The sequence below is a fragment of the Pristis pectinata genome, chromosome 1, assembly GCF_009764475.1.
Source record: "Pristis pectinata isolate sPriPec2 chromosome 1, sPriPec2.1.pri, whole genome shotgun sequence".
In the NCBI taxonomy this organism is placed as follows: Eukaryota; Metazoa; Chordata; class Chondrichthyes; order Rhinopristiformes; family Pristidae; genus Pristis; species Pristis pectinata.
Window position 1 is genome coordinate 91,600,250 of NC_067405.1, and position 13,579 is coordinate 91,613,828.

General features: G+C 44.0%; 1 protein-coding gene across 2 annotated transcripts in view; it reads right to left on the bottom strand.

Moving 5' to 3' along the window:
* Positions 1-206: 206 nt before the first annotated feature.
* Positions 207-13,579, bottom strand: part of LOC127571474 (C-type lectin domain family 18 member A-like) — a 48,560-nt gene continuing 35,187 nt past the window's right edge. Inside the window, exons 7-11 of one of the 2 annotated variants that reach the window (XM_052017883.1) lie at positions 11,937-12,043; positions 9,028-9,157; positions 8,462-8,558; positions 3,126-3,217; positions 207-2,094 (exon numbers count right to left, since the gene is read on the bottom strand). In XM_052017883.1, the coding sequence (XP_051873843.1) occupies positions 2,066-2,094; positions 3,126-3,217; positions 8,462-8,558; positions 9,028-9,157; positions 11,937-12,043 (455 nt within the window). In that variant the 3' untranslated portion in view covers positions 207-2,065. The remainder of the gene's footprint in view (positions 2,095-3,125; positions 3,218-8,461; positions 8,559-9,027; positions 9,158-11,936; positions 12,044-13,579) is intronic. The other variant, XM_052017874.1, reaches the window with a different exon arrangement.

Below are 13,579 nucleotides of genomic sequence, written 5' to 3' on the forward strand. Positions count from 1 at the left end.
AGCTGGCAGGTGGAATTTAAGGAAGTGTGACGTGTGCTTGTGGAGAGGTGCAACAAGTGAAGGGAATATTTCATAAATTGCAGGTTATTGTACAGTGTGGGGAATGGAGGGATGTTGCAGAATGTGACCATAGATTCTTTAAAGAAGAAGAACAGGTCAACAATGTGGTTAAAAAGGCATATGGGAAACCTTCCTTTATTATCTAATGCACAGAATATAAAAGCAAGCTGGTTATTCTAGATTAAGCCACAGCTTGAGTACAGCATGCAGTTCCGGTCACCACATTATGTGGACGTATGATTGCACTACAGAGGGTGGAGAGAAGATTCACGAAGGCGCTGCCAAAACTCAGAAATTTTAGCAATGAGGAAAGACGGGACAGGCCAGGGACCTAAACAGAGTAAATCTGAAGGACATCTTTCCTTTAGGTGAGGGATCAAAAATTTTAATTACAGGAAAGATGAGAAAATGTGTTTTTCATCGAGTGGCTGATAAGGGACTGGAACTCACTGCCTCAATGTAGGGTAGAGGCAGAAACCCTCACCACATTTAAACAGCACACAGACCTGTCGGGCTATGGATCAAATACTGCAAGGTGAGATTAGGTTGTGCAGTCTGAAAACCGGAACAGGGCTAAAGGGCCTCATTCTGTGTTGCAAGCAGCCTATAATTCTATTGGAGAAACAACACAGCAAGACCCACTTTGCCAGTGTTTTCAAATGTTATGTGTCAACCAGATGAGCTTGAGAGACAGTTATGTGGCATTCTGAAGAAAGGCATGACATGGGGAGGTGGCGGAGAGACTGGGGAAGATCCAGAAAAGCATGAAGGCTTATTGATCCTGGCAGGTCTGGTCTGTTCTGTTCCTTGCTAAGTCGATCACCACAAGTCAGAGGCAGTCAGTTCAGCTTTCAGTGGAGACAGAAATGGCTGCAATGCTGTGAATTTCCATACAGCGCTGTTTTCAACACCAAACTAGTTATTTTAATAAGATTTTAACATCTTTTATTTTACTAACATCATTAAAGAGAACTGCTATAAAGACAACATACTGTATGACATACAATCCATTAGTTTATTTAGTAGTGGTTTGGTACAGTCTTCTCAATGTGAGTACACCTGCCCTTTTAACTCCCCAAAGTATGGTGGATGAAGCTGCAGCTCCAGCTGTAAGGGTTGAGGACAATGTTTCCACACAGGCAGAACCCAAAACATGGCTGGGAATACTCAGCAGCTCAAGCAGCGTCAGTGGAAAGGGGTCTCGCTCTGCTTCCCTCCCCCCAGGTGCTGCCTGACCGGCTGAGCATTTCCAGCATTTGTTTTTTATTTCAGATTGCCAGCATCTGCAAATTTTATTTTGGATTTTCATACACCCGGGGGGGGGGGGGGGAAGGACAATGCAACACACCTTTTAATGTGAATCTTACCCTCCTCCCCACCCTCCCAACCCAGACCCAAACTCCAGAATTTTGGACTCAGCACCATCCTGGTCTCAGCAAAACAAAAAGCAAGGAGGGGCTTCCACCACCAGGCAAGCGAAGGCAGACTAACAAAAGGCATCCGTCTGCCAACATGGCAGATTCTACTCCTGCTTTCCCTGTGGGAAGTGTCTTGGCAACCGGGCATGACTAAAACCAGGAGATGGCTTTGTGCAAGCTGCAGACAGTGACCCACATCCCAGTATTCAGCAGGGGGATATTCCTGAGAGCTAGCACTCTAATGAATATTGGCTTTAACAATGCTCTACCTAAGGGATCACTAAACTCAGCAGCGCAACAACCTTGCTTTCTCAATCAGTAGAACGCCAGGACCTCCTACGTAATACTCCCTTCCTCAGAAACAAACCCCCTTGTACATTTATAGCAGAGTTTACAATCCAAAGTATACTACCTGCCCAATTTCAGGAGGGCTGGAACAATAATTAACCACAAAATGAACCTGACTTTCAGCATAATTCCAGACCTACAATCCCAGTCACTAAACTACTGTAGTGGTTAGTGGAGCTCAGGAACAAAGTGAAGGTGGCCTCTTTTCTCCCCTGTGGAAACACAACTGACTTGTTCCTTCATTCCCAGCGTGCAACATGCTCTTCTCCTGAAAACATAAGAGATTCACTGGTTTATGTTATGTTAAGTTTACGCTTGTCATGTATTGTTTCTGCTGCAAAAAACTAATTTTTATGGCACTCATACCGTGGGTATGTATGCCCATGACAATAAATTTGAACTTGATTATAGTCAGTCATCTGCGCCGTTCGATCACTCATGAAGGAATAAGCACAAGACAAGCAGACAGCAACCTTCCTGTACCCAGTAGAGAGACAGCACAAGCTCACTGAATGCCGTGGGATATCTTGCACTCTGCCTGGCGGAGAGGGACAGCCCCATCTGAGAGAAGGCACATCCCTTTATTCTGCTCCGGAAGCATCAGCGGGTTTACTATATTCCGTGCCTTGGGTAGACTTATCAACTCACAAGCTGGGGACTGACTCATAAGTAAAAGTGCTACCGAAAGAGCCAAAATTGGCACTGAGCTGGTCTGCAGAACTATTTTAATGGATTAAAGGCTCCAACAATTATAACAATTAATGCTCATGCAATTAGGAACATGCTCACCGGTTAGACATCATGTGGGGACAAGTACTGGTTTATAGTCAACAGCTGCCTGGAATTAGAAGGGTAGATTCCCCTTACAATAAAGGATTTATGCTTCCAATGATGTCACTTATTTTCCACCTTTAAAACTCCCTTGAATTATTTTAGGATGAATTAATTAGCAACGGCAGATTAACGGCAAAGCAAGACAATAATCAAGGAGTAAAATTAAGGCCACCTAGAAACTTGGGTTAACTGAATCACTGAAGCGGGCCATTCCTTGGCAAATGGAAGGCCAATCATGTAAGACTCTAATTTCATTGAATTGACCTCAATGAACAGATTCACAGTGAGCTACATATTGGTTGGGGCCAAGTGGAATATCAAGATCTAACAATAGGGAGAGCTCCCTCAGATACCTCAGGCTCTTGGCATTTGGATGTCCCTTGTTGCCAAGTTCCATTCTTTCACACCAAACCGTGATCTGCCGCACTTCAAGAGTGCATGAATGTGTCAGGTACCAGTACTCACGGAATTGGCAGATGTATCGGTTACGAGTCTTGCAGCGCTGGTCATTCCAATTAAATGCGCTGGAAATTTGCAACTCAACGCAGTTTCCAAACCTGCCCAAACAAAAGAGAGGTTTGATGATTAACTGAAGGAATGCATTAGATACACGTCCTGCTGCCTCACTGCAAGAACTGCATACAAGGGCAATTCTGCAAAGTGCTGAAGAGCACTATTCCACTTCTGTAAATACTGCGTTGGGTGAACTGCCCCATTACCGTAAATAATGCGTACAAGTACATTACTGTAAGCACTATATTGTGAACAACAACGTTATCATTAATTCTGTTCTGGAGCACCATTCAATCACTGAGAATATTGTGTAGTGTCATGATTGCAAAGATTATATCCAAGAGTGCTAAAATAACAAGTACTGGGACCTTACAGCAAGCACTGTGCAAGGAAGCACACAGTTAAGATTGTAAAGAGACATTACTGCAATTACGGTTTGGGAATATTTTCTAAATACCCTGCACACAAACATTACTGTCCCATTACAGTAAAGAGCATTTACAGTCATATGTCTGTACACAATGACCATAAGATATAGGAGCAGAATTAAGCCATTCCGCCCATCGAGTCTGCTCCACCATTCTATCATGGCTGATTTATTTTTCTCTCTCAACCCCATTCTCCTGCCTTCTCCCCATAACCTTTGACACCCTTACTAATCAAGAACCTATCAACCTCCACTTTAAATATACCCAATGACTTGGCCTCCACAGCCATCTGTGGCAATGAATTCCACAGATTCACCACCCTCTGGCTAAAGAAATTCCTCCTCATCTGTTCTAAAGGGACGTCCTTTTATTCTGAGGCTGTGCCCTCTGGTCCTAGACTCTCCCACTACTGGAAACATCCTCTCCATGTCCACTCTATCCAAGCCTTTCAATATTCGATAGGTTTCAATGATATCTCCCTTCATCCTTTTAAACTCCAGTGAGTACAGGCCCAGAGCCACCAAACGCTCCTCAAACGTTAACCCTTTCATTCCCAGGATCATTCTTGTAAACCTCTTCTGGATCCTCTCCACTGCCATCACATCCTTCCTTAGATGTGGGGCACAAAACTGCTCACAATACTCTAAATGTGGTCTGACCAATGCCTTACAAAGCGTCAGCATTACAGCCTTGCTTTTACATTCTAGTCCTCTCGAAATGAATGCTAACATTGCATTTGCCTTCCTTACTACCGACTCAACCTGCAAGTTAACCTTTAGGGAATCCTGCACTAGGACTCCCAGGTCCCTTTGCACCACCGATTTCTGAATTTGCTTTGTCACGAACCAGCAACAAAAGAAACACACTGAGCATGATTCAGTGTTAAAAACTATATTATTAATCACTACTTATGATAATACGAAAAATAGAAGTAAAAATGTTAGTATGTTAGAATTCAAAAATGTTAAACCTTGAACATTAACCCCAAAAACTAAACTCTTCGTGTGTGTGTGTGGCAAAGTCCCAAACTCCAAGTTCAGGAATGGTTCTTAAAGTTCAGTTCTGCAAGCCATAAGGTGAAACATGAGCAAGGGTTTCTTCAACAACCACCGTTGTCTGAAGATAAGACGTAGATGTAGGGAAACATAGAGAGAGTAATTACAAAGTCCAAGTGTTCCACGATGGAACCCAAACGACACTTCAGTGTTTACTCGGTAGTGACTTCCTCACCCCGAAAAGCATCCAAATCGTGGTCGTCCACACAAATACCTGTTTCCTTCTACAGGTCAGCAACGAAGTGAACTCCACTGGATTACTTCCAATTTCCATACATGGATTTCAGTGGCAGACACAGTTATTGCTTCTCATCCATCGACAGAGAAAGTAGCAGGCTGGTGTCTCTCTCCCTTCTTTCTCTCTCTCTCCTCTTCTTCTGACTTCTTCAACAACGTCATTACGTCCTTTATCTTCTGTTGACGTAAGCACACCACACACACACACTCTCTCTCTATCTTAAAGGGACTTTCACCAAGTCCGTAACAGCTCCCCATTTAGAAAACAGTCCACGCCTTTATTCCTTCTACCAAAGTGCATGACCGTACTCTTCCCTACGCTGTATTCCATCTGCCACCTCCTCGACCATTCTCCCAACCTGTCCAAGTCCTTCTGCAGACTTTCTGCTTCTTGAACACTACCTGCCCCTCCGCCTATCTTTGTATCATCCGCAAACTTGGCCACAAAGCCATCAATTCTGTCATCCAGATCATTAACGTACAAGGTGAAAAGTAGTGGACCCAACCAGAAAAGGCCCCCTTTATTCCCACTCTTTGCCTTCTGCCGGTGAGCCAATCTTCTATCCATGCTAGTACCTTTCCTGTAATCCTGTAATACCATGGGCTCCTATCTTGTTTAGCAGCCTCATGTGCGGCACCTTGTCAAAGGCCTTCTGAAAATCCAGGTAAACAACATCCACTGACTCCTTTGACTATTTTGTCTGTTACTTCCTCAAATAATTCCAACATATTTGTCAGGCAAGATCTCCCTTTAAGGAAACCATGCTGACTTCAACCTGTTTTATCATGTGCTTCCAAGTATCCCAAAATCTCATCCTTAATAATGGACTCTAACATCTTACCAACCACTGAACTGAGGCTAACTGGCCTTTAATTTCCTGTCTTTTGTCTCCCTCCATTCTTAAAGAGTGGGGTGACATTTGTGATCTTCCAGTCCTCTGGAACTGTTCCTGAATCTAGTGATTCCCGAAAGATCACTACTAATGCCTTTACAATCTCTTCAGCTACCTCTTTCAGAACCCTGGGGTATAGTCCATCCAGTCCAGGTGACTTATCCACTTACAGCCCTTTCAGCTTCCCATGCACATTCTCCTTAGTAATAGCAACTACACTCACTTCTGCCCCCGACTGTCAAATTTCTGGCATGTTGCTGGTGTCTTCCACAGTGAAGACTGATGCAAAATACTTACTCAGTTTGTCCACCATTTCTTTATTCCCCATTACTACCTCTCCAGCGTCATTTTCCAGCAGTCCAATGTCCACTCTTGCCTCTCTTTTACTCTTTATATATCTGAAAAATCTTTTGGTATTCTTTTTTATATTATTGGCTAGCTTACCTTTGTATTTCATCTTTTCTCCCCTTATTGCTTTTTTAGTTGCCTTCTGTTGGTTTTTAAAAGCTTCTCAATCCTCTGGCTTCCCACTAATTTTTGCAATATTGTATGCCCTCTCTTTTGCTTTCATGCTGTCTTTGACTTCCCTTGTCAGCCACGGTCGCCTCGTCATCCTCCCTTTAGAATGCTTCTTCTTCTTTGGGATGAAATGGTCCTGCATCTTACAAATTACTCCCAGAAACTCCTGCCATTGCTGCCCTACCATCATCCCTGCTAGGATCCCCTTCCAATCAACTTTGGCCAGCTCCTCTCTCATGCCTCTGTAGTTACCTTTACTTGACTGTAAAACCAATACATCTGATTTTAGTTTCTCCCTCTCAAACTGCAGGGTGAATTCTATCATATTATGATTACTGCCTCCCAAGGGTTCCTTTTCCTTAAGCTCCCTAATCAAATCTGGTTCATTGTACAACACCAAATCCAGAATTGCCTTTTCCCTTGTGGGCTCGACCACAAGCTGCTCTTAAAAGCCTTCTTGTAGGCATTCTACAAATTCCTTCTCTTGGAAACCAGTGCCAACCTAGTTTTCCTAGTCTACCAAGTCCCCCATGACCACAGTAACATTGCCTTTCTTACATGCCTTTTCTATCTCCTGTTGTAATTTGCACCCCACATCCTGGCTACTTTTCAGAGGCCTGTATATAACTCCCATCAAGGTGTTTTTACCCTTGCTGTTTCTTAACTCTACCCACAAAGATTCTACATCTTCTGATCTTATGTCACTTCTTGCTAAGGATTTGATATCACTTTTTAGCAACAGAGCCATCCCACCCACTTTGCCTACCTGTTTGTCTTTCCAATAGGATGTGTATCCTTGAATGTTTAGCTCCCAGCTGTGATCTTCTTTTAGCCACGATTCTGTGATGCCCATAATGTCGTACCTGCCAATTTCTAACTGTGCTACAAGCTCATCTACCTTATGTCATATACTGCATGCATTCAAATATAACACCTTCAGTTCTGTATTCACCACCCTTCTTCTCAAATTTTTCTCCAACGCTCAGAGGTATTACTGTAAAAATTGTAGACAGCGACGTTACTGAGAAAAGGTTATGCACAGGGCACTGTTCCATTACTCTAAATACTGTGCACTAGGCACTGTTCCATTATTGCAAATACTATTGATAAAGAGTTTCATTACTGTAAATACTGGGCACTCTTCCACTATTGTAAATACTGTACATAAAGATACAGTTCCATTATGGTAAATACTGTGCACAGGGCACTGTTCCATAATTGCAAATACTGTGCACACAGGGACCCAGCTCCATTACTGTAAATACTGTACACAGAGTAGGCGGCTCCATAACTGCAAATACTGTGCAGAGGTACAGTTCCAAAACAGTAAACACCATGCACAGAAGTAGTTCTATTGCTGTAAATACTGCACAAAAACATATTGTCCTTTAGAGTAACTATTGTGCATAGAGGTATAGTTCCATTCTTGCAAATACGGTGCAGAGAAGTAATGTCCTTTACAATAAATATTGTTCACATGGGGATCTAGTTTTATTATTGTAACTACTATGTACAGTGATAACGTTCCATTACTGTAAATACTGTGTACAGAGGCACTCTTCCATTACTGTAAGTACTGTGTACAGGGGCACTCTTCCATAACCGTGAGTTGTTAATATTCTGGTATCATTCTTTTCCTGCGAAGAAGTGTGTACAGAAGCATCATTCAAATGCTGTAACGACTGCATATGGGTGTTTTTCCCAATACTGTATTATTGGCTTTGTTCCACTAGTGTTAATGCTTTGTACAGCGGCTATTCTCAATTACGACAAAGTCCACCTATGGGCAAGGTACTAATGTGTAAAAAGGTAACATCCCATTACTAGTAATGCACCATAAAACAGACCAATCTCGATGACATTGGCTGTGCAATGCATTGTACTGCTTTTGCAAATATAGTCTCAAATCTCAATAAGGATGTTCCTTTCTTGTTAAAACTAGGGTTGCTTCTGCCCCAAACAGCCCTGTCAACCTCACCAAACTGGGAGGTTCACGTCCAGCCAAGACAGTGGGATACTACTTTCCCCAGTAAAACTGCAGTGCCCACTCTTGGTGATACATGAATACAGCAATAATGAGTCACAAAGCTGTGTGCTCACACCGGCTCACTCAAGGGAATGGAGAGCTATCAAGGGAGGCCTGCTGCTGCACTCACCCTTGATTATCCGGCTGCCCAAATGCAAAGCTATAAAAGGAGGGAGTCTCCCCGGTGTCCCAACGGAATGAGTCTTTCGACGTTTTATATGTTAAGCCTGAAAGTGACAAATGATCAAATTATTTCAGTAAATCAGTCACCATCTTTATCCAGCTCTTTTTTAGTAATCCCTCTCCCCCAGCACCGTGCATTACTAACGATATGTCCACTAGTGTTATCTATTTCCCTCACACTGTCACTCAGTAACCCCTCTCCCCCAGCACCCTGTGTCACTGACTGTATCTCCACTGGTGTTAATCAGCTCCCTCACACTGTCACTCAGTAACCCCTCTCCTCCAGCACCCTGAGTCACTGACTGCATCTCCACTGGTGTTAATTCAGCTCTCTCACACTGTCCCTCAGTAACCCTTCTCTCCCAGTCCCTGCGTCACTGACTGTATCTACTGACGCTGTTGACCCAGCTTCTTCACACTGTGGATAATGGCAGTAACACAACAGAAGTATACAGACAGTGTCCTGGAGATAACTGGAGCTCAGGGAATGATGTGGTTAGCCCAGCAGCTCACCAATCCAGAAGTTGCGTGTTTCAAAGTCAGGGTTGGTAACCTCATTGGTGTTCTCCAGCTGGCCAAGGTAAAAGGCCAGGATATCCTGCACTTTCTGGTTTTTAACTTGTGCTAAAATTCCACCGCGCTCCTGGATAGAAACATAAGAATAGTAATTAATCAAGAAAGATGTGCAAACATGTCAGAGCATAGAGTGAATCTAGGCATGTCATATGCTGAATATAAACTTTGTTAATCACATAACATTTCTGATGGAGTATATCTGAATTGCAACCAACGTGGGCTAGGAACAGTGGGAGGTTTCTTCTCCTCATGTGCAATCTGTTCGGAACCTTGGATTATTTTATTACAAAAACAGAAAATGTCAGGGAGCATCTGCGGAGAGAGAAGCAAAGTCAACGCTTCTGAACAAGCACCCTTCATCAGAATTGGAAAAGTGAGAAAGTAAGTGTGTTTGACACCGATTCTCTCTCTCCTCACAGACACCTCCTGATCTGTTGAATGCTTCCAACATTTTGTGTTTTGTTTTAGATTTCCCGCATCTGCAGTTCTTTTGTTTGTGTTCTTTTTACATATTTACAAGTTCTACCCTGCAAGAAGAGTGTCACAGAATAACATTCCTGCCACACTGTTTCATCAGGCTCCTGGCAGACTGCAGGTCAGTTACAGATGAGGCTCCAGCATCAAAGTTTCTTTAAACCTCTGGGTCAGGTACAGGTTAGATATAAAAGGTCCCTCTGCGTTATTCCATCAAACTTAGCGTTGGTTAAATACAAAGTAAAGCTTTACTGTCCAATCAAATAAGACTGGGGTTAGATGCAGGGTAAACAACCCTTTTTACTTTTCTGTTAAGAGCTCTCAGGTCAGATAAAGGATCTAGCTACAGTTCTGCACCCAGAAGAGGAACAGAATAAAGTACATGGCACACTTTAGCATCAAATGCAGCCAGAGCAGGAATTGCATTAGTTAGGAGGAAAAAAAGTAAAAAGAAAGAGATAGCTCCCTCTGTACTGCCCCATCAAACACTCCTGGGCACGGACAGCATGGGTTTAAAACAGAGAAACGTTCCCTCTACACTGTCCCATCAATCACTCCTGGGGCATGGACAGCAAGCATCCAGCTGTCCCGTCACAGTGAGTGTTAAGTGGGCTCATGAGTGTGGGGTGATCCCAACCAGGCTGAACCCTGCTTGGCTGGGATCTCTCATTGGACCCAGACCCCGAAACCTTCCCCGGGAGCTGGTCCTGCACAACGTGAACCGCATCTCAGAAATGCCCTCTGTCCCATTCCATGGAGGGCATTCCTATATGGGCTGATCCTGCACACTCTCCACTCCCTTGCCTTCGTCTGCAGTCCAGACACACTGTGCCGATCTGTTCTGCAATCTGGCAGCAAGGCTGGGGTGGGGTCCCCAGTAGAGATCCCTCCGTATGAGAGTCCTCCCCCTTTACTTTGGGAATCAGGGACTTGGGCTGGAGAGTGTTGCGTAGAGCAGTGCAGTGCAACAGGTTTTTAATTTTGTTCACAGACTCCCAGGCCACCTGCTATTTCTGTGGCCTAGGGGAGTTCATGTTCCATGCATATGTAGAATGTGAGAGTTTACAGCCTCTCCTTGAGTATCTGAAGGGGCTGTTCCTCAAATTCTGATTTCAATTCAGGCCCACTCTCCTGATCTTTCGGCACTCAGTATGGGATGGGAGGAGGGGGGTAGGGAGCACAAATCCGTCATCGGCCTACTGCTTGGACTTCCTCATCCGCCTGCTCCTCAGTCTGGCTGAGATGGCCATTTGAATGCACAGGAACATAAGAAGCTGCAGAGAGTAGTGGGCTCAGCCCAATACATCACGGGCACATCCCTCCCCACCATCAGTAGTATCTACATGATACAACACCTATTATCAAAGATCCCCACCATGCAGGTCATGCCATCTTCTCGCAGCTATCACGGGGCAGAAGCTTGAAGTCCCACACCACCAGGTTCAAGAACAGCTACTTCCCTTCAACCATTTGCTTCTTGACCAACCTGCACAACCCTAATCACTACCTCAGTAAAGCAACACTATGACCATTTCGATCACTTTGCTCGGACTTTTTTTTGTTCTAATTGTATTCCTTCTTCTAAAAAGTGCATAATTTATGTTTTTCTTATGTATGTTGTGTATCTCAGTAAGTTTTTCATTGCCCCTGCGCATACATGTACCTGTGCATATGATAATAAACTTGGCTTTGACTTCAGAGATTCAGGCAGCGGCTGTTGAGGGTTCTGCCTGAGCCACCTGCTTGCCTTCCTTCAGAGGGTATGTGCAAGGCCGGTTGTCCCTAGGGAGGGAGCATGCAGTGTCCACTGGCTCTCTGGAGGCTGGTGGGCACCGCAGGGGCTGGAGTACATCCTGGATGAGGACGGTCATGTTTTAATTTAAATTTTGTATATTTTGATGGAATGAAGAACATATTGTAAATACGCAAGTAAACACTTTTCTTCAAAAAAAAGGCTAAATATGAAATAAAGCTCCTTCTTCGATGTCCCATCAAAAAATCCTGGGGCACTGTTTAGGTACAGAGTAAAGTTCCCTCTACACTGTCCCATCAAACGCTCCTGCAGCACTAGTTAGGTACAGAGTAAAGTTCACTCTACACTGTCCCATCAAACGGTCCTGCGGCACTGGTTTAGTACATAGTAAAGCTCCCTCTACACTGTCCCATCAAATGTACCTGGGCCACTGGTTAGGTACAGAGTAAAGTTCTCTCTAGACTGTTCCATCAAACATTGGTCCCTCTGCACCATCTCATTAAATACTCCTGTTACATACAGGGCACTGTTACATCAATCCCTCCTTGAGAAATATTACATGGCCAAGTACAGAATTATCCTGAAACAATGTTGCGTCCGATTTGTTCAGCTCTGTTACCTGACATTTATTCTTGGCTCCATAATAAGTATCTGCTTCTGGAGAGACCATGAAGCAGTCCCCGTCGATCTGGATATCACAGGTGTGGAATGGAAATTCCAGTTTTTCTAGGAAAGGAAAGCCGGGCACAAGTTAATTCTGTGGTCTGTGGGAAAGCAGGGCGGGATGGCATGGGTGGGAATAGGAATGTAATCAATTGGATGCTCTTTCAAAAATGCTGTAACGATAAGCCAACATCCCTGGATCTAAATAACCTTCCCCTTAACTTTGGTGCAGTTACTCTTTCTCATGCTCAAATACGTTTTAGCCAATAAGGCGATCTGCTGCTCTCTCAAAGAGATGTCCTTGACATGGATGGAATAGCCTCTCGTTCCTGAACGTGCTGAAAGGCCGCTAGTGGATCCCAAGTTACTCCATCAATGTCACCTGTACCTTCAGTCCTCTGGGTTTTAAGTCCTTCTCTCCCCCTCTCCTTTAAGAAAGCTCACTTTGCCCTTTACAGCCTAACCTTTTGCCTTTGCTTTTTGTCCACTGTTCTGACCTCTCTCTACATGGCTTGTGTCAAATTTTGACTGGTAACACTTCTGTGAGGTGCCTGTGGATGCAATTCATCACTGGATGACTTGATGATGTTAGCCTTACTGCAATGCTTTCATTCAATCGCTTACTGAACTGTTAACAAACCTGAAGTGCTCTGCACAATGCATGCCCAGCCAATGCAGCAGAGTACAGATGGCAAACAGAAGGCCGTTTAATGTCTGACCACAGTCCTGCTAAACATTGACAGCAGGAGTTGTAACATTGGCTGCCACTAGACGGAGCCTCAGGGTTGCTCGTGCTTGCCGAGAGCCCTCTAGTGGCAGCAGTCAGAGATTGGAACAGACCAGCATGGTTGGACAATCAACACACTAATGCTGGAGGAACTCAGTGGGTCAGGCAGCATCTATGGAGGGAAATGGAGAGTCGAAGTTTTGGGTCAAGACCCTTCATCTGGAGAGGAATGTTTTCCCGTCTGAGTAAATACTGCATATCCACATTTCCAGATTATGGGAAAAATTTAACAGCATTTTATATAGTGTGTCTATATTTAACCTAATAGTGGATGGCAGAGCTTTTTTTGCTCGAGGTAGTCATAGAGTTATACAGCATGAGGACAGGGCCTTCAGCCCAACTCATCCATGCTGACCAAGCTGTCTTCTGAGCTTGTCCATTTGCCTGCATTTGGCCCGTATCCCTCTAAACCTTTTCTATCCATGTACCTAACCAAATGTATTTTAAATGTTGTAGTTGTACCCACCTCTACCACTTTTTTGGAAGGAGATCAACTCTTACTCCTCATTTTCAAGTCCCCAAACGGGATTCTTAATATTTTATTCCTGTTGTACAGTTTAGGTACTGTCCATCTGATAAAGAATGACTTTGAGCATCTGCAGTTTTCCTTACCTTAGGTTTGGAGCTGTTGCAGACTGAATACAGTACTCAGTGAACAGCTCCATTCTCTCACCAACCATTCAATTACAAGATGATGAGGTCTTTTTATTCAGTGAATGCACTGAGCAGATTTAAGGGAAACAGTGAAGAGGCCCACTGACTACCAGCTCAAATGGAGTGAAAGGAATTATCATCAGTGTGACGGGCAGGAG